This window comes from Sciurus carolinensis, chromosome 5 (assembly GCF_902686445.1).
Source record: "Sciurus carolinensis chromosome 5, mSciCar1.2, whole genome shotgun sequence".
Taxonomy (NCBI): domain Eukaryota; kingdom Metazoa; phylum Chordata; class Mammalia; order Rodentia; family Sciuridae; genus Sciurus; species Sciurus carolinensis.
The window spans coordinates 84,970,233-84,992,210 of record NC_062217.1 but is presented as its reverse complement, the minus strand read 5'-3'; the positions used below and the strand labels follow the sequence as shown (position 1 = coordinate 84,992,210).

The following is a 21,978-nucleotide window of genomic DNA, read 5'->3' as shown; positions in this document are numbered from 1 at the left end:
TTCAGTGGAAAATGTCCACGTGCTGCTTCTTGTCTCCCTCCTTACCAAGCTACCCTTCTCCATCTCTTTCGCTTTTTGCCAGTTTCTCTTCCATTTTTTTTTTTTTTTTTTTTTTTTTTAGTAGCTACCTGGTGCATTGTAACCGAGTGGTCGAGGAACGTTCCTGCTTAACCCAGCGCTGCCGGTTGCCTCGGTGATTAATGCGAGCTACTCCAGTGGTTTATGAGAAGTGGTACTTCCTTTCCAGCTTCTTGTATCTGCCACCGAGCAGTTAATATTAAAGCCCGCTCTCTACTACCGCAGATGTGAATGCTGTAACTACCATCCGGCAGGGCTATCCTGCTTTAGAAACTCGGAAGCAAGACAAACCAAGCCAGTCCCCAGACACCCAATGACCCCGGACTGCGGAAAAGGGTGTGCGAATGGAAAGAGTGGAGAATCAGCAGGCCCCTTTTCTCCGTTCCCTTTACCCCTCGGGAGCACTTTCCACCCCGGGAAGCAGGGGAAGGTCGCTCCAGGTCGCCAGTAACTCTAGCACCCCAGAAATCTGCAAATTCACTGCTCCCTTTCATCTTCCGGCAAAACCCTTAAAGCAGGAGTAGGGCCAACCCCAGTCTTCACCTCCAGCCTTTAGCTGACTTCTAAGGCGGATCCGACTTCTCCCCCATAAAAAGGCCTTAGTTCGCTTCCCCACCGCAGGGATCGGGCGTCTGCTTTGGACTTTTGCTTCTCACTCACACGCCGTCTGGAGCAGCGCTCAAGTCTTGGCAACTTTCACCATCTTGACCAAAGACGGGCCTTTTCTAAGACAATGTGAACAAAGAGGAGCAGGGGAAAGAGACAAGGGCCCGCGGGCGGGCTGCTGAGCGAGTGTACGTTTATTGGGGTGCGCCGCACTCCGCGTCCCCAGCCACTAGGGATTCGGGCGCCGGCGGGTGGGCCGGGGAACAGAGCGCACCGGGGCCGGGCCCAGGCTGCTCGGCCCGGCAGAGCCCCTTGTGGCCCAGGGCATAGAGTTTCTTTGTCCCTGCCTCCAGCTGGGCGCGAAGGCAGATGGGCGCGAGCAAAAGCCCGAACCTGGGACTGCAGATCGGGCTTCCACGTGCGGCGCGACAGGACAGAGTAGGAAGGAGCGCCGGCTGCCCACCGAGCCCTGCAAGCGTCTGGCGCCCTGATCTTCAGGCTCCGCGGAGGGAGACAGTGGAACTCGCCTCTCTCTTCCCGGTGCCAAAGTGGGGCTCAGTATGCACAGCTTGTCCTAAATAGCGTGGTTTGGAGCGCTCTTCTCCACCCCACTGCCCGAAGACGCGCGCGCTAGTCCGGGGCTAGAGTCGAACTCGAGCTCAGAGGCGGTTCTCTGGCGCCCCCCCCTGCTGAAAGCACCGCAGCCGCGGGGACCCGAGCGAAGGGGCGGGGCGGGACCTAAACAGCCCCAACGCAAAGATGCCCAGCAGCACGCACCAACAAAACCGGAACGGTGGCCACATCTGCGTGTGTGTGTATGTGTGTGTGTGTGTGATACTTACAGTCAACCGTCTTACCTGCGATATAGTTTGCGCTTCTGTGTCTGGCTGATGAAAGGAAGACTGCCTTGTTCGTCCAAGCCCATTAAACCATTCCGTTCCCTCAACTAAGTCATATTTTACAATGCGACGCAAGATTACAGCGTCCACGTGAAAACTAGTTTTCCAGTTTCACTCTAAACCTGCATCAATGTATCGAGCTGATTTCAGTTTACCAGTTTCTCTTCCGCAGGAGAACTTGGGAGTCTCTGGAGACTGGACTTCTTCCTCCTGCCTCTGGCTGTGCATCTTTCATTTGCTTTTCTTTATGAAGCAAGGGTTCTTCGACCGTCTTCCCAGGAAGTTCCGCGCTCTGCATGGCTGCGCCCCGCCTGCCGCAGAGCAGCGCGGGCAGAAGGACGAGCGCTAGGACCGCGGGGCTCCCTGGCGGCCGCGGCGCTACCTTAAACCCAGCCCAATGCCGCTGCCTGCGCCACTCTGCGCGCCGGCGGGGGCTGCGCAGGAGGAGCGCTCCGCCCGGCTACAACGCTCCGCGAGCCGGCGCGGCAACACCTGTTCGCGGCAGCCAGGGCGGCACGCGAGCTCCCGGACGCGGCTCTCCTCGCTCGCCGCTGGCCACCGGTTCTAAGCCAATGGACCTCTGCAGAGCCTCTGGAGAATTCTGGATACTAGCTTTGGACGCCTAAAGTTTTTTCTTCTTTTTGTTTTATTATTATTATTTTTTGGAGGGGGGACTGGGAGGGGAGATTTGTCGCCGCCACCACCGTGAGATTTTTTTCCCCCCTTGAAGGATTCATGCTGATGTCTGCAGAGTCGGTTAGAGAGTAAAAACAGCGCATGCCTTCCTGGAGTCAGGATCCGTAAATTCTGACGTAGCCCGTGCATCTTAAAAATCCCTATAATAACGCCTAGGCATTTAAGTTGCTATGGTCATTCTGATCTCAAAGCAAATGGAGAAACTACGGATTTTTTTCCCTTATTACGGTCGGATGGGATGAAGACCTTTTTGCCTGCTAAGAGCTGGGGATCTATCTATAGAGATACATAGATATGTTTATCAATATGTCAGTGTGTGAGTATAAAGTGGTGGTTTCTTAGACTATCAGTGGTTTGACCTTGAACCTGTGCCAGTGAAGCAGCAGATTACTTTATTTATGCATTTAATGGATTGAAGAAAAGAACCTTTTCTTTTCCCTCTCTCCCTGCAACTGCAGTAAGGGAGGGGAGTTGGATATACCTCGCCTAATATCTCCTGGGTTGACACCATCATTATTGTTTATTCTTGTGCTCCAAAAGCCGAGTCTTCTGATGGCTCCCTTAGGTGAAGTTGGGAACTATTTCGGTGTGCAGGATGCGGTACCGTTTGGGAATGTACCCGTGTTGCCGGTGGACAGCCCGGTTTTGTTAAGTGACCACCTGGGTCAGTCCGAAGCAGGGGGGCTCCCCAGGGGACCCGCAGTCACGGACTTGGATCATTTAAAGGGGATTCTCAGGCGGAGGCAGCTATACTGCAGGACTGGATTTCACTTAGAAATCTTCCCCAACGGTACTATCCAGGGAACCAGGAAAGACCACAGCCGATTTGGTAGGTATACCATTAACCCTATAGTGTCCATACGATGACATGTTCGGACTGTAACTACCAAGAAGGGGTGGTTGGGCGGGGGGCGGGAAGGGAAGGGAAGGGATCTCTCTCTCTCTCTTTCCCTCTCTCTTTCTGTCTCTCTTTTCTCTCCGCCTTGCCAGCTCATGGGGGGGGGGAAGCCTACGGAATTGCAGATCAGTCGCTGGCACTATTGCAAGTGTACGTTGAAAGGCCTTTTTTTTTTTTTTTTTTTTTTTTTTTTAAAGGGGGGGCATGACTTATGAATATAACACAAGTCCCTAGTTCTTTTGCATCAAATGCATGGGAAGATCGGATTTAGGAAGTTTCTTTTGAATGGACTGATTCCACGAGTTTAAAGCTTTAATCATTAACTACTAAGTACTTAAAAATGCATTCAGTTTCCTTAAGGCGGTGGGTGTATTATGCCCAGATTAAGGTTTCCCCTTTTCCTCTAGTAAGTATTCTGTTCGAATTGTAAATTAATTGTATTGTTTATTCCCCCCATGAGTGTCTGAAAAGCCCCGTAGGCGAAGATTGCTGACTGATTGTTCTGTTGGGAGGCGGACTAAAAGTCATATTTTAGACTCTGAATAGCAGGGTCAGAGGCTTTGGGGAAAATGACTTGGGAAAGGACAGAATGCACACCAGGGGTGTTTGTCCTTCCAGTTACCAAGTTATAACCTCTGTATTTTAATTTCTACAGTGTGCAGCCCCGTGTGGGTTTCCTGGGTGGCTCTCTGATGTGTGTGTGCATGCCCGTGCAAAAGCTGCAAGCTAATTTTAAAGGGCATTCTGAGGATTTCATTTTCCTAGGAGGGTATTTGTGACTCAGCACTGAGGGCTGCAGACTAGAGGGTGGTGACTCTGCCCGTTTTGATGCCTGCACACACGTGCCTGCTGGGGCACCTTTAGCCCCACAGCACAAAGTCAACCAACATAGTCCTGATTAGGGTGGAGGAATCTAGTCCCCCCCCCCTTACTTTTTTTTTTTTTTTTTAAATTAAGCGCCAGTTTGGGTAACCAGACTGTTGGAAGGAGTTAACTTCTGAGTGAACCCACCTGACAACACTTAAACTAGGTCGTAAAAAACAAAGTCCTGTGGTGATTTTTCTTCCTCATGCTTTAATGCCAGATGTGGAGCACAATCTAAACTACATGTTTAGCTTCGTTGGACTGTAGATGATGCCAGAAGGTGAGGAGGACTCAGGCCTGGGATGAGGATAGTTTCAGATACACGAGGCCCAGTTTTTTCTCCTTGATCACTAATAAGCCTGAGCCCAAAGCGATAAATAGTAAATTTCTCCAGCCTTCTTCCCTCACCGCTTAAAAAAAAAAAAAATAAAAAAACCTACTCTTCGCTGTGCAATTATTAAGTTAAAATGTAACTGTTCTCCCACCGCCCCAGAAGTAAACGTAGCTTCTGATTGTTGCAACGGGAAGACTGAACTTTACTAAAAGTGCTTTTCTAGCTGGTCGCTTTAAGGGCTGCCACCGTGCTTAGCATTCAATACCAGAACAACAGGAGGTGGGCGGCCGTGGGTGGGAGAGCGAGTGTGTCCGAGTCCCAAGCGGCCACTAGCCGGTTAGCCAGAGCAGCCGGAGAGTGACGTGGGCGGCCAGTTAGGTGCGCTTCGCAGCCGGAGTCCCAGCCCTCCCGCTCGCGGCCAGCAGGTGCGGGCTTGGTAGCCTCGGCCCCGCAGCGCACTCGGCGGCTGCTCGGGTAGCTCCGCGCGGTCCTAAAGGCCCTCGGTTTCTGACTCCCTTTCCTCCCGGATCGGGTGCGCCCTTCGGTGCTGCCAGGACGACTCGTGTCTGGGGGCGGTGGGCAGGGTCTGACACACTTTTAGCCTCATTTAGAGGATTTGAGTTTTCATTTTTGCCCGAGTTCAGTCCCTTCGCTTTCTCTTTGTGTACGAGTGTGGGTCTGGTAGTGCTGACAGCCGCCTCCCGGGGCAGCGCGGGGGTTTGCGGTGTGGGAACTGCTGAAGGCGCGCGCCGTTGCTGGAGAGTTGGTGGCGGGGAGTGAGGACAGGCTGGAGGTCGGATCCCTGAGCTCCGCAGTCTCATTCTGGGTCCCTCCCCCTCTTTTTGAAGCACGCAGCTGGGTTTTGGACAGTCGATGGGCTCCACGGTGTCCGGGAGGTGGGTCGGGGTCCCCGGGCGGGGAAAAGGGTAAGAGCTGCAGGGGAAAGGGTGAGGGACAAAGGGCCGCGGAGGCGGGCGGAGGGGGGCGGTGTGCTATTGTTAACCGCTTTCGGAGAGTAGGGCTCTGCGGGCCAGTTTTTCTGTGTCCCCACTGAAGTGCCCGCCTCTGGGCTGGGGGGAACCCGCGGTGCGTGCTAGGGCGCACAGGGGGCGCACAGCTGCAGGGGCGTCGCGGCGGGCCAGGACCAGCTTCATTGTGTGAATTTTCTTGGGTGCAGCACGGCGGTGCCGTGGCATGGAGAGATTATAGGATGTTGTAGTTGGGGCTTCTCCACGCACCTCCCCCATGGCTTTTCTTCTTCTTTTTTTTTATGCAGTCACCTTTAGGATAGGACGTTTGTCACACGCAGTCGAGTCACCAGAAATTCAGTAACTGTCACCGAGGAGAGCAAGGATGCAAGGGTGGGGACTACGCGGGTGGGGAGAGCGAGGGGGGAACGTTCTGGGGTCAGTGGACAAGGACTACAGGTACAGGGGTCGAATAAGAGAGCATTGAACAAAAAACTAGATTTCCTCACCCTTCCTCGATCCTAGAGGTTGGAGAAAGGTGTCGCCAAGGAAGTGACATCGCTACTCCTTAGGATCTTCGGCACAGTGTGTGTGGGGGGGCGGTGTTTGATAGGTGGAGAGCGGAAGTCCCGGCCCAGGTTGGGGACCCGTGGCACCTCGGCCGCTAGCTAGTAGGTCGGCCCTGTGTCGGCCGCGGGGGAAGGGCGCTAGCGTTTCGCTCTGCCACTCACCCTCGTTTGGATGGTGCTGAGTGGGTGGCTGTGCGCAGTGGGGGTGGGGAAGGAGTGTGAGGCAGGAGGGTTATTTAAGTCTTTCATCCGGTTGCAGTGAGAAACGGGCCCCCGGGGTGACAGCAGTGCCGCGGTCTCCCGCTGCTGCCTCTGCGGCAGGTCCCAATATTAGCAACCTCTGCAGCGCGGTGCGTGTGCTGGGAGCCTCCTACTCCTGACTTCCTAGCCCCGCCCGGAAGGAGACTGCGGCGCTAGGACCCAGAGGCGCGATCCTGGAGGGTGCAGGGAGCTAGCGGGCAAAGGGAGGGGGCTGAGGGGCTGCGGCAGCTCGTCGCACCTGGCGCTCCCGCTAGCCGCTGCTGCCTCACCTTTTACCCTCTTCGTTACCCCAGCAGAGGCCTCCAACTTCTCACTCTCGCTCTTCTCTGGGGACTTCATCTTCACCCTCAGTTTCAGAGTAGCTGTGGGTTGGGGGTTGGGGTGGGTTTACACCTTGATTAAAATAGAAGGTGCATTTTCTACCTGAAATGGAATGGCAGGAGGAAACGTGCTGGAAAAATTATTTCTGCCGCCCCCATGCAGCTGCAGGTGACTGCAGGGGCTGGCTAGCGTGGCTGTGACACAGCAGCAGCAGTGCAGGGGATGTGGGGGTGGGGGAATCAGTTTTGTTCCAACAGGAGCTGCAGCAGGGACAACTTAGGTGGGACCTTAAGGGAGCCCTTTGTTTTTTCCTTTGGGGGTAGTGGTGTGGAGGAAAGGTTGAGCAAGGAGAACTGGGAATTGTATCTCTGGGTAATATAGGCTGGGGGAGCAAGCACTTTCTTTCATATATTTATGTATTTTCACTTTCAAAGTGAAAATACTCCAGCCTTGCTAGATGGAAGGGAAAAAAGAGTTGAGCAGAAAATTGGGGCAATGGTAATGTTGAGCAATAAGACTGAATGTTGGACCCGGGGAAGCTTAAGTATGTTCACTCTTGGCGTGGTGCTAGACTTCATCAGGACCCCAGATGAGCTCCCCAACTGAGGCTGCCCACATTGAAAGGGAGTCAGGTGTTAGGTGGAGATTGCACAAGAACATAGAAATATGATGGTGTGATTTTTTTTTAAATAAAGGGAAATTTAAAAAAAACATATTTCCAGGGTTTCACACTTTAAGAAATCTTATTCTTTGTATCTTGCTTTTCAGTGTCTGACTAGGGGAAAGCTGCCTGTTTAAGGTACTATAGTGTATGTCACATGCCTTCTGCAAATGTTTTGCTCATCTGGGCATTTTAACAGAGGGCAGATATGTTAAGTGTTGAGACTTTTAGCTTGAAGGTTGTTTAATGTGGGCCAGGGTAAAGCAGCTTGGGTCTGCTCTCCTACTTCTCATGGCTGGCCTTTCCTTGAAGTTTAAGGTGGTCTCTAGGAGACTTGGTCAGCATGGGGCTAATGAACCATTTGGACAGAGCTGGGGAAGTGCCATCAGCTCTGGGGCTGATCACTAATAGCTAGTGAGACTGGGACAAGGACCAGGGTTTGATGTAGACATTTTCCTGAAGTAGTCTTAGGCATGGACTTGGTTTCTTTTCTTTCTTCCTTTTTTTGGGGGATACTGGGTATTGAACTCGGGTACTTGATCACTGAGTCACAACCCAGCCCTATCTTGTATTTTATTTAGAGACAGGGTCTCACTGAGTTGCTTAGCACCTCCTTGTTGCTGAGACTGGCTTTAAACTCCTGCTTCAGGCTCCCAAGCTGGTGGGATTAGAGGCGTTCACCATGGTGTCTAGCTGGACTTGGTTTCTTATGGTCCACAGACAATCCTGGACCTCATCAGACCATGTGAGGCCCAATAAGACCATCATCATTTGGAATTGTTGGCCACAGGGAAAGAGAATAGAGGGATGACTCTAGTCACTGACCTTGCGTATCCCACGTGACTCCATCACTATCTCTTACTGTGGCCCTTCTAAAGCTGAGGATGTTGAGGTTGTATCTGCTAGGACAAGAGGCAGGCTGCCATGATACACAGGTAAGGCCCACAATTTAAATTTTTAGGCACAGTCTCATTATTTCCTCTCTCCTTCCTTCCTCTCTTGCTTCTTTTCCTTCCTTTCCCCTTGATCACTAAACATTCAAGTGTCTCTGTGGAGAAACCTCCTGAGCCATTATTGATCGAGCACTGTCTATACTGCCCAGTGTGCTTACTCATGTTTACATGAGTAAACAGATAACATGGGGAGTGAGTGGGTGGTATTAGAGGGAGGAATTAGAAGCACTTGCCTGGCACCAAATCTGGCCCAGTAAGGGCTTAATTGACCTGGCTGAGGTTATAGAGTTCATTGTGGACAACATGGTACCAGGAGGGATAAGGATTCCAGTGTGGTTGGGGTGGGATCCTGTTACCAGGTTGCCAGGTCTCCCTGACCTTACAACATTAGTATTCTCTGGGTGTGGGAGAAAGGCCGTGACTCATACACCCAGGTTTTCAATTTGCCCTTGGATCACTGAGGTGACCTCATAAAAATCTGGGCTGCTCTTTTGGCGTCTCTGTTTTCAAGGAGCTGAATAGATATGGATGGTGGTTTGAGATGATGAAATCTTTTCCACCTGGGGTCACTAGATCATTCCTTCTTGCTTGGATAACTCCTTGGAGATTTATCTCAGGTATTTTTTTTCAGGAAGCTGCCTCTGACTTGCCTTCCCAAAACTGAGTGAACCACCCACCTTTGGATGCTGCCCACACCCTGAACATCTCCCTCTCTTTGCAGTCACCACATTATTATCATAGTTATCTTTTATTCTTCCTATTAAAGTTGTTCTCTTTATCTGCACTTATACTTTCTGCAATTTCAGTTACCTGTGGCCAACTGTGATCTGAAAATATTAAATGGAAAATTCCAGAAATACATAGTTTATAAGTTTTAAATAACTTTTATTACAGTATATTATAATTGTTTCCTTTTTACTAGTTATTATTGATCTCTTACTGTACCTAATTTACAAGTTAAACTTTATCCTGGGTATGTATGAATAGGAAAAAACATAATATATTTTAGGGTTTGGTACTCTTTGTGATTTCAGGCATCCAATGAATATATCCCTCACAGATAAGGGAGGACTTTTGTATCTGGTGAGCAATTTGATGGTATAGTGCATTGATCAGACATTATTTATCTTTATGTACTTAATAAATGGCATGGTGCTTGGCTTATGATAGTCCCTCAATAATAGTTTGTTGAATAAATAAATGAATGCATGTGAATTTTAGCTATGTTGTCAATACCAGAAAAAACCTGACATAGACATCTTAATAGTTTTGTTTCCAAATTATACAATAATAATAAATTTGGAACTTAGCAGTATGAAAGTGGTTCAGAAATCACAAGTACCTGAAAGAAAAGTAAAAACAAATAAAAATATGCATAAATAGGCTTTAAAGTCTGATTGTGTGGTACAAGTTATTTACCCTTCTGAAATATCAGTTTCCTCATAGGCACACATGATAATGTCTAGGGTTGTCCTGAGGACTGAAAGAGAGAAGTCCTCTCATTTGTCACAGATTAGATGTTCAAGTATTCTAGCTATTATAATGATCACTATTGTTGTGTTACTGTTATCCATCTGTAGACTAGCCAGTCAAATTGTTTTGTGAAATCATGTTTTTCATTGCACCTGATGGGCAATGTTGTCTACTATTCATTATTAGTTCTCAGAGCTGCCTCAAGTTTAGGGAAAACAGAAAGATCATCACATACCCTCTTAGAGGACACAGGTATCTTTTAGTTTTATGATGAAACCTTTCTTCATTGACCTGGTAAATTAAATTGTTCAGACTTAAATGGGGGCAAAAAATTTCCTGTATTACATGTTATAATGAAAATTGGATATGAATTAACTCCTTATGCTAATTTCAGGGTAAGTATGACCTAGATTGTAGTACACTTCCAGGTAGCAGAGGAGAGATTCATGTGTATGAGATTCCTAATGGGAATAAAATGCCACAATTTTGATTATTTTGAATCATAAGATTTAGAAATGGTACAGTGAAATAAACCGATTACACCAAAAGGGAGTGCATCTCATGTGAAATGAATCTCATGAAAATATTGCCACGTTTATCTTCTTGTTTTCTTTGTGAGATATAGGGAAGGTGAGTCATAAATTGACCTGTTTTATATATGTCTTCCATGACAGAGACATAGGTTAGTAGATTCAAAATGTAATATGTAATTTCTATTTATACTTTTTCTATATACTACTTCGCATTGTATTAAAATAAATAAGTTTGCATGTGCAGATAGATATTCTGTCAACTATGCATGAGACAATCTGTAACATTTTATACTTATAAAAATATTAGGAATACCTTTTTAGAAGAAATAGCTCTTCTTTTTTTGTATCACCTTAGAACAGAGTTTCCTCCTGAGTTACTTCTTTGCTTTATTAGATTTATGTAGTTCTTGTCTTCATTTGATTTCAGCCCAGTCTGTTTTGTGAGAGTTGCAAAATTAATTGTTCAAAAATCCATGTAAGTGCTTTTTTATTAGTCACATGAGACTGACTATAGCACAGTGTTACTCTGAGTTCTTTCTAAACTCTTGAACATAAGTAAATTTTTCAATATTTAAAGATATTTTAAAAATTAGAACTCAGTATTTGGTATGCATTGATCCAAAGTCTGCACAACGTATAGCACTTTTTAATTTATAACAGAATTGGGGAATGGTTGAGTACAAGGAATGTTAGTAGTGCCCTGAATATATTGTGGGATAATCATCCTAAAACAACAATACAGTTAGAGAAATTGAAGCTGCTGTTGTGTGGCCATAAAATTCCGGATTTATGCCCAACTTAGGTGTTGTTATTCTTAGTGAGGTAAGCAAAGGGAAAGAAGGAAATAAAAGAAGATCATTATTTTGATTTGGTTTGGGGATATAATATCCCATGCCTATTTTAAATCAAGAGCATTTTGAAACGAGCATTTCCCCCTCCAGAATATTGTGCTATCTTAATTGCTTAACTGTCACTTTGAGGTTTAGATAAGCACAGCAAAAATCAATACTTTGTTTAAGCAGAGATATTAGGGATGTGTGTGGGCTATTTTAGTTTTTCAGATTGAGCTCAATAAAGTTACACAATCAAGAACTGGGTAATTTAAATCCAGACTTTAGATAACACCTCATACTGTTACTTTGAGTGACATGAGACCATTCTCTGAATAGAATGTTTTATGATCTGTACCTTACAAAAAAATAACTTTTTAAAAATTTAAACAGCAGATGTTTACTTTTCACAGTTCTAGAGATTCAGAAGTCCAAGACCAAGATACACATACACAAATACTTAATTTTACACTTACAAAGTGGAAGTAGGTCATTTCTTGAATAATACTTTTAGTGTCATTAGAATATATACATTGACTGTGTCAGTTCTATCATTTCTTAGCATGTCTATGTAGGTATTATTTTTTTGAAATTTTAAAAAAGTTTTTATGTAAATCATGTTGATATATATATATATATTTTTTTTTTTTCTTTTTTTTTTTGGTTAGCTTATTTTGAGATGGGGTCTCACTGTGTTACCCAGGATGTCCTCAAACTCCCGGGCTTAAGCAATCCTTCTACCTCAGTCTTCCAAATGGTTGGGACTGTAAGTGTGAGACGCCACACACTTAGGTGGAAAATCAATTCTTTTAGGCATTGGTTTTAAAAGACATCATACTTCTTTAATTCTAAGTTATCCAAGTTGGGAACGCCTTTGTAAATGCCTAGGGATCCTGAGAGGACCTGCTCTGTATGATAATCTGTTCTCTGTCTTCTGCTGTTTGTCTCACAGGCATTCTGGAATTTATCAGTATAGCAGTGGGCCTGGTCAGCATTCGTGGAGTGGACAGTGGACTCTACCTCGGGATGAATGAGAAGGGGGAGCTGTATGGATCAGTAAGTACTGGGAGAGACTTTGTCAGTTTCTGTGTCCCGTGTTTTATTTGAGCCGTATTTTCTCTAGACTAAAAAGAGCTAGAAATGAAACTGAGCCTGTAAGCCATTCATTTTTATTAATAGATCATCAGCTCTGCATTTTTACTAGACCAAAGTTGCAAAGAAAGTGCTTTATTTATATGCCAAACCATCTTCATTATCAAGTAAATAAAAATTCACAACTGTGAAAAATCCCATCTTCTTGTATTGAATGGGAGTTATTTTTGAAATGAATTGAAATGATCTCCCAGGCTTTGCCAAGCATTGTAATTAAAACTAGAAATAGACCATGCAGTGAGTCTAAACCTTTTCTCTGAGCAACATAAAACTTCCATTATACCAGGAGAGAAGGGAAATGGGAATTGTCAGATATTCTCATATGTGAATAAGAATCTAACAACATTGTAATTATTTGCAAGTATTGAGTTTCATTTTTCCTTCCAGTTTCACTTCCCACCCCTCCTAGGTTGGAAGGCCCTTAGGGGAGGCAGTGATGAAGTGTATGTTGTGCCCTGCCAGGTACCAGGCATTGTGCTGGGTGCTGGGGTGTAGCTGTGAATGAGACAGTCCCTGCCTCTGCAGAGAATGACTGATCCTGTATCTCTTCACTCCTCCAAGTACCTAAAACATGTATGCATGGTACAGAGTAGGGACTAAATTTTTGTTAAAGGTGAATATAAATAATAGATCATTAGTTACTTTATAGTTAGTGTTTCAATAATAAATTTGTAATGAAATTTGTTTCTTTAATTAGAATTATTGATGGTCAAATGAGAATTTAATCCAAGTTATCTGAAATACAAGAACTTTGAGGCTCTGAAAAGTCGAAAATTAAAAGAAGCTCAGACTGAGATGGAGTCCTCAGTTAATGGAAATGAAAGGCAAATGTTTTTTCTAGATATACTACTTCAACATGTTCACACACATATGTGGTATAAATATGTAGTATTAAAGTTTTTTCAAAGAAATAATGGCCTGCATTTGAATATAACACATTCTCCCCACCCCCCCTACTGGGGATTGAACCCATGGGTGCTACCACAGAGCTCCATCCCTAGCCCTTTTTGTATTTATTTTGAGACAGGGTCTCACTAAGTTGATCAGGCTGGCCTTGAACTTGTGATACTCCTGACCTGGTCTCCCAAGTTGCTGGGATTGCAGCCCTGAGCCACACTGTGTTTGGCTAACACAACATTTTTAATGATACATGATGTATTATGACTTTTCAACATTAGTAAAATTTTAAATTATAGGTCGATTTTTAAAGATATTTAAATATGTTTAGTAAGTGTCTTTTAAGAGAATAAATTTTTAAACATACATTTGTTAGGTAAAGAATTGAATGTAGATTTTTAAACACAGTTCTTGGTTTAGACAAACATTTATTTCCTAAATGACTTTGTCAGCACTTGCAAGTGCAAAGAAACATATGTGAGATAGAAGACAGAGAAAGCTTTTAAACTTAAAAAATATAAAATGATGTTTTCCTTTTTTCATGTCCTCAATTATTTCACTGTTAGGTATGTACTGTGGATTTAAGTCAGTTGATCCCAGTTCAACTCAATAAAATACTTTTTATGTAAAGAACAGAAATGCTGTCTTTAAGTGGATGGAAGGTCTATGAGCTTATCACAGTGGTCTCCAAACTTTTCTGATCATATACCCCATCAATTTTTTTTGGAGTTTGCATACCCCATCAAAGGGGGTTATTTTGAGTATATATCTTAACATATGCATATTAAATTATTCAAAACTATCTATATAAAAGTATAATTCACATGTTATCTTGTTTTATAAAACATGCATCGAAGTAAGCATTTTTAAAGGATATGATGAATGAGAAAATCCAAGTAGAGGCCATATTATTTGTTTCTTGCTCCAAAGATTGCCTTTGCATGCCCCTTTGGAGTATTCTCACCAATTGAGGGATGACCATCCTGTCAGATGAAATCACTGACATGATTCAGACTCCTGTGACTTATTGGTCAACAAGAAGATCACATCAAATTTTCTGTTCAGCAGATTTGCTTGTAGTATTGTTGACAGGGTAGAGCCTCATCTCCCTGTCTGGATTATTTCAGTGGCTTCCTGAGTTCTCTCTCCTATGGCTACCCTCTTGCTTGTGTATGCTGTAGCTCATGATACAGTGCTTAGTGAAGATACATTGAATGCGAACCTAATACTGGTGATAATATTGCAGGAACTGGTACCTAGGAGGGTAGAAATTTGGAGAACACCATCTTGTGTGTTGCCTGAGTAGGTAAACTGTCTTGTTATATTTTCTGTGAATCCTGACTGCCTTGTTTAGGGCTTTTGAGCACATAGAATGTGTGGTTAGAAATAGACTTTCACCTGCCCTGCTGTGTAGCCACATTGCTAGTTGACAATCCTAGCTGGACAAAGGAGGGAATCCAGGAAAAGGCAAAATGGCTCTTCTTCCATGTGTGCTTTTGAAATAACATACTTTTTCATGTGAAAGAGTGTCATCAGGCTTGGAAATTGCTCTTGAGGAAAGCATGCTCTGAGAGACACTTGATCATATTATAATTTCCTTGTGGAAACATACTTTTGGCTGCTTCCCTGCATTCAGTGTCTACCATCTCCAATTCATTCTCCACATTAATGACAGAATTACCTTCAATATTCAGATATAAATGTCACTTCTTCATGGAGATCCATTCCAATACTTGGCTTGGAAAGATAATGCCCATATTCTTTTTTTTTTTTTTTTTTTTTTTTTTGATACCAGGAATTGAATTTAGGGACACTCGACTACTGAGCCACATCCCCATCCCTATTTTGTATTTTATTTAGAGATGGGGTCTCACTGAGTTGCTTTGTATCTCGCTTTTTGCCAAGGCTGGCTTTGAACTCAAGATCTTCCTGCCTCAGAATTCCGAGCTGCTGGGATTACAGACGTGTGCCACCATGGCTGGCAATGCTCACATTCATGAGCATAGCATTCAATACTTTTCATAAGCCATTTTTTTTCCTGAATCTGCATTGCTAGCATTATCTCTAGCACCTATTTCCCCATGTGATTTGAGTTTGTCCGTTTGCCGTTCTCCAAATATGTTGTGCAATCTGACAAGTACACATGGTCAAGTTAATTCCTCTTCTGGAATGCCTTTCTCTTCCCTTCTCTGCTTGATGAAGCAGCACCCTTTAAGATTCAGTGAAAACAATACCTCTTTTCCTAAACTTTCATTGCACTCCTAACTCTAGCCCTAGTTATTCTGGTTAGCATTTCTTGTGTTTTCCACTGGGCCCCAGTAATACTTTGTTTATATTTTCATGCTTATGTTGGAAACAGTGTAATTTTTAGTATGGCCAAATGAATTTTTCTATCCACTAATGGATCAAAAAGGTATGGACCACATTTTTCTTTTTAATATTGCCTAATAAATAGCAATGGCTCTTGCTCTTGGTAGGTACTGAATAAATGTTCATAGGAGTAACATGAATTAAAAGTTGTGGTTTTTTCAAAGCCTCATTAGATATATAGGCATGAACCCCAGTGTATCTCTGCTTGTATGATCAGTGTGTATTCAGAACTCCAGTTGGATGAAGAATGTCTTCCACTCCTATGTTTAATTGGACTGTGTCTATGTTGTCCCTGGTGTGCACAGGCTGAGGGGCATATGGTTGAGCTGGAGAAAAGATAGTGTAGTGGCAAGAAAATGGTTGAGTTCTCATTCCATCTCTGCTACTGTAGTAGGCAATGGGCCCTCATTTTTCTCATCTCCGAGATGATGAGCTGGAGATAGACATCTGGGATGTGACTTTCCATTCTGGATGGATCGCAAGAATTCTATAGTTTGGATTTTTCAGGTTTTACTAGGGATGGTCTTCTGTGCTTCACCCATGATGATCTCTGATTACACTGAATGTGTATGCAATGAGATCTTTTTGTGCAGAGCTGGGAGGGAAGCTTCCCAGGCACAGGTTATTTCCCTTTGGTCTGTACCTCATGCAGGTGAGGGGGAGAATGAAGAGGAAACCTTATTCCTCTGGGGCTGGAATCTCAGATATTCTACTGGGTTTGTAGTTGTCACAACTGGTGTAGCAGTGGGAATGAAGAGTGATTAAAATATCTCATTTTTACTTGATGAGACTAAGAGAAGGAAAGAAAAGAAAGTGATCATTGTATTATTACACACTAAAATTTGAATCTTAAGAAATTCTTATCTGTGATATTTCATAAGCCCAGTACACTGAAGTGAAGCTTTGTTTTGAAATGTTAGAAAAACTTTGAAAAGACTGATTTCATTATAAAAGAAGTTAATTAAGAGATTTGGGGAAATAGGAATCAGTTTTATAAAGTAAATTAATGTGTCAGTGTAGCAAAAATTCACTTAAAATGTACTTTTGCTTTTTTATTGTAAACAAATGGGATACATGTTGTTTCTCTGTACATGGAGTAAAGGCATACCATTTGTGTAATCATAAATTTACATAGGGTAATGTTGTTTGAGTCATTCTGTTATATTTTCCCTTCCCCCACCCCTCCCACCCCTCTTTTCCCTCTATACAGTCCTTCCTTCCTCCATTCTTGCCCCCCTCCCTAACCCTAACCCTAAACCTAACCCTAACCCTAACCCTAAACCTAACCCTAACCCTAACACTAACCCCTCCCACCCCCCATTATATGTCATCATCCGCTTATCAGCGAGATCATTCGTCCTTTAGTTTTTTGAGATTGGCTTATCTCACTTAGCATGATATTCTCCAATTTCATCCATTTGCCTGCAAATGCCATAATTTTATCATTCTTTAATATTAATTTGCTCTTTCATCTAGTAGTTTCTTTTTGCCTCCAAGTTCACTTTGAGAGTCAATCTAAGATGACAGAAGTGAACAAGTGATAGTTCTTAAAAAAATAGGTAGGATTCTGATATCCTATTAGAATATGGAAATAGGAGCAACTATATTGATAATGTGTATCATGATTTGATTAGGAAAACCTAGCTCGAGTGTAGTTTGATTACTGTATTCTTGTTTCAAGTTATCTATCCATTTATTCATCCATTTGCTCAGTCATTTGTTTCACAGACATTCATACCATGTGTCTAGCACAGTGAGTAGGGTATAAGTATGAAACTGATATCTCAAAATTTGCTGGGAGAAACATATTTACAAAGAATTCAGTGCAGTGTGAAATTCATTGTAGACAAGGAATGCACAAATGTCTTGAGAACCCGGAGGAGTGTTTTAAAGAACTACTTGGGAAACTTGGGTGGGTAACATTTAAAGTGGGCTTTGAGGAATGAATCGGAGTATCAGCAAAGGAAGGGAAGACAGGAGAGGGCTCATAGCTCTTCAAATGTTAAGATCAGAATACCTTGCTACTTGAAATTTAGAGAGGTAGTTAGATTGTACATGCATATGTGCACGTATGTGCATGCACACAGACACACACACACCCACTCAGAGAATCAGAGTACTGGTTTATATATGTCCCTTTTGTTCTTATTAAAGAAACTGGAGATATGATTCAGAAAGTTGGTTTTAGTGGCTTAATCTAAATTATCTCAGTATTATCAAGATACTTTAAAACATCAAAAATAAGTAGTTATAATAAATGTCTTATTAAAAAAGAATGCTGGGGCTGGGGAGATAGCTCAGTCGGTAGAGTGCTTGCTTTGTAAGCACAAGTCCCTGGGTTCGATCCCCAGCACCCCAAAAAAAAAAAAAGAATGCTATGTTATATTGTGTGCCTGTACAAATATGTAACAACAAATCCCATCATCATCTAATGCATCAATAAAAAATGCAGAAAGAAAAAAAGAAGAATGCCATGAAAAAAAAAACTCCCAGAAACTTGAACTTAATAAAAGGTATTTGATGTTTTCATTAAAAAAAGGTAGAAATAACTAAAATTGTAATGATGTAGGAACATGGAGTATGGAATCTGCAAAAGTGATGCCAGAGGAGAGCACACAGATTGGGAAGTGCCAGCGTCTCTGGTTTGTCTCCCTTTACAGCACTTACTTTATTCTCCCAGGAATTTTAATTCTTGTTGGTCTCTCCAACTTGATGAAGATTTTGGAGTCAGAGTGTCTGTCTTTGTAATCTTTCTATTTCCCAGAGGCTCAGCATGCACTTTATGTGCAGTTGGCACATGGTAAATGTTCATTGACCCAATTATTCAACCAGTCCCGAACCACGTACACACAGTCCGCTATATTTGAGCATCATGCAGTGAAAGCTCTGTGTACTCTGTGGTTGTCCACTTATAAAGTCCAGGTATTTCCCTGGGAGTTATCTCATTCAGCTACCAAACTAAAAATGAGAGACATTAACTAACTTGCTCAAAGGCTTAGAACAGGTAGCTGCAGAGGACTCAGGCTTAGCTCTTATAGTCTCAGAGCAGTGCCTTGCAACCATTCCAGCCATCATTCTGACACTTGTGCTTGCTAAACAGGTGTTACTAGTAGGTTTGGTTTACATGAATCTGTGTAGTCAGTCACCAATGTGTGATGGGTTTTGCCTGTGTTTCTAATGCACACAAACTTCCTCTTAGTACATATTCTAGTTCAGGAAGTTGTCTTTTTTGGGTAGGGGTATATCAGCTTCTGAAGTTCTTTGCATGTGGTTTCCATATTGTGGGGTAGGTGGGAAGAACCCTGTAGATCTATCTGTTCCAGAATTGAGGAATGTATCAACTTGTTTAAAAGAAAAAACAAAACAAAAAAATAAAATACAGTCATCTTTGGTATCTGCAGGGTATTGGTTCCAGGATACACCATGATTTCTAAAATCTATGGATGCTTATGTCCCTTAAATAAAATAGTGCAATATTTGCAGAGAACTTACCACAAACATCCTTCTTTAAACTTCTAATAATCTCTAGATGACTTATGATACCTGATGCGATGTAAATCTATGTAAATAGTTGTGTTGTTTAGGGAGTAATAACAAGAAAAAAATCTGTACATGTTCATTACAGATGTAATTTTTCATTTGATCTGTGATTGATTGGTTGGATCTGTGGATGCAGAGTCCATGGATGACTGATTGGATCTCAGATCCTTAGAACTCCATATTGACTTAACTTATTTTATGTTATTTGATATATGCAAACGTGAGACTAGATCTGAATTCCTTCCTTAAACTCACACCTCCTTAACAACTGTAATTCAAATCATATTTATAATTAAAATTCAAGCTAAACCATAAGACTGATAAAATTTAAATTGGCATAGTTGGTTTAATGTGATGAATGTGTTACTTGAAACTAGGATACTATCTGACTGTCAATGTGGCCCTGCCAGTTGTGGTTCAGCTTTGTTTGAGCTCAGCATGCCTGTTCCTTAGAGCACTTATAGCTCCCAACTTCCTCCTGTTTGAATTACTGTGAGACCAAATGATGTCATCTGGTCTTCACTTGTCCTAAACCTACTGACCAAGTATGTCTTTTTCTTTTCCTATTAATGCTGATGATATAAGTATTACTATTTTAGCACTGAAAGTAATTTTAAACCCCAGTATAGTAGCCCTTCCATCTCCATGGGGGTATTGGTTTCAAATACCCAAATCTTTTCATGTTCAAGTCCTTTATGTAAAATGGCATAGTTTTTGAGTTTAAATCATCTCTAGATGACTTAATACCTAACACCATATAAATGCCATGTAAACAGTTGTTATACTATGTTGTTGAGGGAATAATAACAAGAGAAAAATCTGTATGAGTCAGTATAGATGCAGTTTTTTTTTCTGAATATTTTTGTTTCCTGGTTGGTTCACAAATGTGGCACTCACAGATACAGAGGGCTGACTGTATAGTCTTGGGTGGCAGTATGTGGTCATGAGGTGTTCATCTGGAGAATTCTGAAGATTCTTGAAGCAGTTCCTTTGCTTTTTCATTGCAATGAAAGGATGAAGTGAAAACATTCTTATTGAGAGCTTTAGGCCCCCTGGATCATGCCCTTTGTCTTCTAGGGATCTGCAGATGTCAGTGTTAAAAAACATGGCTGTAGGTAAGAAGTTCTGGGCAGGATGGAGGTTTGGGCATGTTGGACCAAGAACTTTATTATGGCAGTTGCTCTGTAGGAGCAATCCTGAGCAACTTTTGAACAGCAGAACAGCCTTGTGTATTCATTGAACAGGATACCTTACCAAAATGGCGATTCACCACTAAGCTTGGTAATTTATCATTGTGGTGGTTCAGTTCAGATTGCTTTGATGGGAGGTGTTCAGACATGTCCTGCACAGACTCTCCAAGGAATGCAGTTCCTATGAAGGAAATGAAGGGGTATGTTTGTTTTGGTAATCAACCAGATATCGGGCATGCTCTAGAAATGGGTGGTTTTCAACAGATATTTTGGATAATAGAGCATTGCTTTATATTTCATAAGTGTATGGTCAGTTTTCAAATGATTAGATAATAATTTTTAGATGATAAAGAGGGCAGAACCTCAGTAGAGTATCTTCTATATAATTTAGTTCATATGATGTCCTTGTTTTAGAAGTGAGGAAAGTGATATTTTAATGGCTTGGTGACTTAAGGTCACAGATGGATAGCAAGTGACAAATCAGGATTGGAACATAGGTAAATAAATCTTTTCTGATACATATGCATGTTAAGAGTGATCATTCATTTTTTTGAATAATATATATTTTTTAAAACCAGAATTAACCACATAGTGGAGCAAGATTTTACTATTCCTTTCACAGATAGTGGAGGATTTTTTCCTTTTAGTGACCTAGTTTTTATTTAGTGGTTCATAGGTTTTCTTCAAATCTAGACTTTAGTTAGCTTTAGCTTTTAGTTAGTGGAAAACTATCTTTTTAGTAATGTTTTTATTGATTTAATTTTAGGTTTACGTTGTTGAATAGGGTGATAACATTCACTGATTGAGGCACACTTAAAATATGCCAAGTTAGTATGATCAAATCATAGATCTATAGATTTCTCAAGAGTTAAGAAGGATTTAGTTTTGTTTTTGTTTTTTGGCTTATTGTTGGGAATGGAACCCAGGGCCCCAAGTTTACTAGGCAAGCACTCTACCACTGAGCTACATCCCCAGCCTGGGAAGGATTTAAGTTGCTCATGAGAGATTTTGAAGATTGGCTTGGGGTCCCAGGGAACATGCTCAGGGCTGATCTTTCTTCAGGCTCAGGAATCTGCAGCAGAATCTTGTGACAGGTGCAGCTTTCACATATGATCTTGGCTCTGCTCTCTGCCTACCCTCAGTGTCACTCATATTCGTTGCTCCATTCTGCTGGATTTTCAGGAACCCTTCTGTCTCAATCCCTGCTACAGACTCCTGATGAGAAAGACTTGGGAAGAAGGTTTCAGGAAGCCCCAAGTCAGATGAATATTAAAGCTGTCCATTTCCTAAAGCCTAAACTCTGGGAAGCCAGGGCTCAGTTACTTTAGTTTCCCAAAATACTACCAGTACCTAAAACAGTCTTGCATGCATTTGGTGCTTAATAAGTATTGAATGACCAAATGGATACAATCACTTGTTTCTTTTCTTTCTCTCTCTGTTTTTAATACAAAAAGAAGATAAGACTGACCTTGGATTTTTAGTACCCAATTTACAAGTAGGTATTTTTGAGCTGAAAGAATTGATGTATACCCTTTGGTTCCTCACCAACTTAAGAGACTCTTTTGGATAAAAAAATTAGAAAACCCCACATTTTAATAATTATAAATTTCTTTTGATTGAAAAATGCATTATGGAAACAGCTCCTGTGAATTCATGAACAGTATAAAATGAATTCATTACTGAGTAGTTGGTGTATACATTTGAAAAGAGCAGTGGATCTGTGTAATGGAAGTTTCATTTCTTTGGTTTATTGGCAGGGCTGACCCTGCTTCCCAGAGTCCTGAGCCTCAGTACACATGGGGGGAGTCCAATCAGTGTATATGGGGACTGTGAGTACAACCAGGAAACAGTGTTAAGGACAATAGAGGAACAACCTGTGGCCCTA

The 21,978-nt window shown here is 42.5% G+C and overlaps 1 protein-coding gene across 1 annotated transcript in view; it reads left to right on the top strand.

Moving 5' to 3' along the window:
- Positions 1-2,015: 2,015 nt before the first annotated feature.
- Fgf9 (fibroblast growth factor 9) overlaps positions 2,016-21,978 on the top strand; it is a 35,303-nt gene continuing 15,340 nt past the window's right edge. Inside the window, exons 1-2 of the mRNA XM_047551877.1 lie at positions 2,016-3,108; positions 11,897-12,000. Coding sequence (XP_047407833.1) covers positions 2,832-3,108; positions 11,897-12,000 — 381 coding nt within the window. The 5' untranslated portion in view covers positions 2,016-2,831. The remainder of the gene's footprint in view (positions 3,109-11,896; positions 12,001-21,978) is intronic.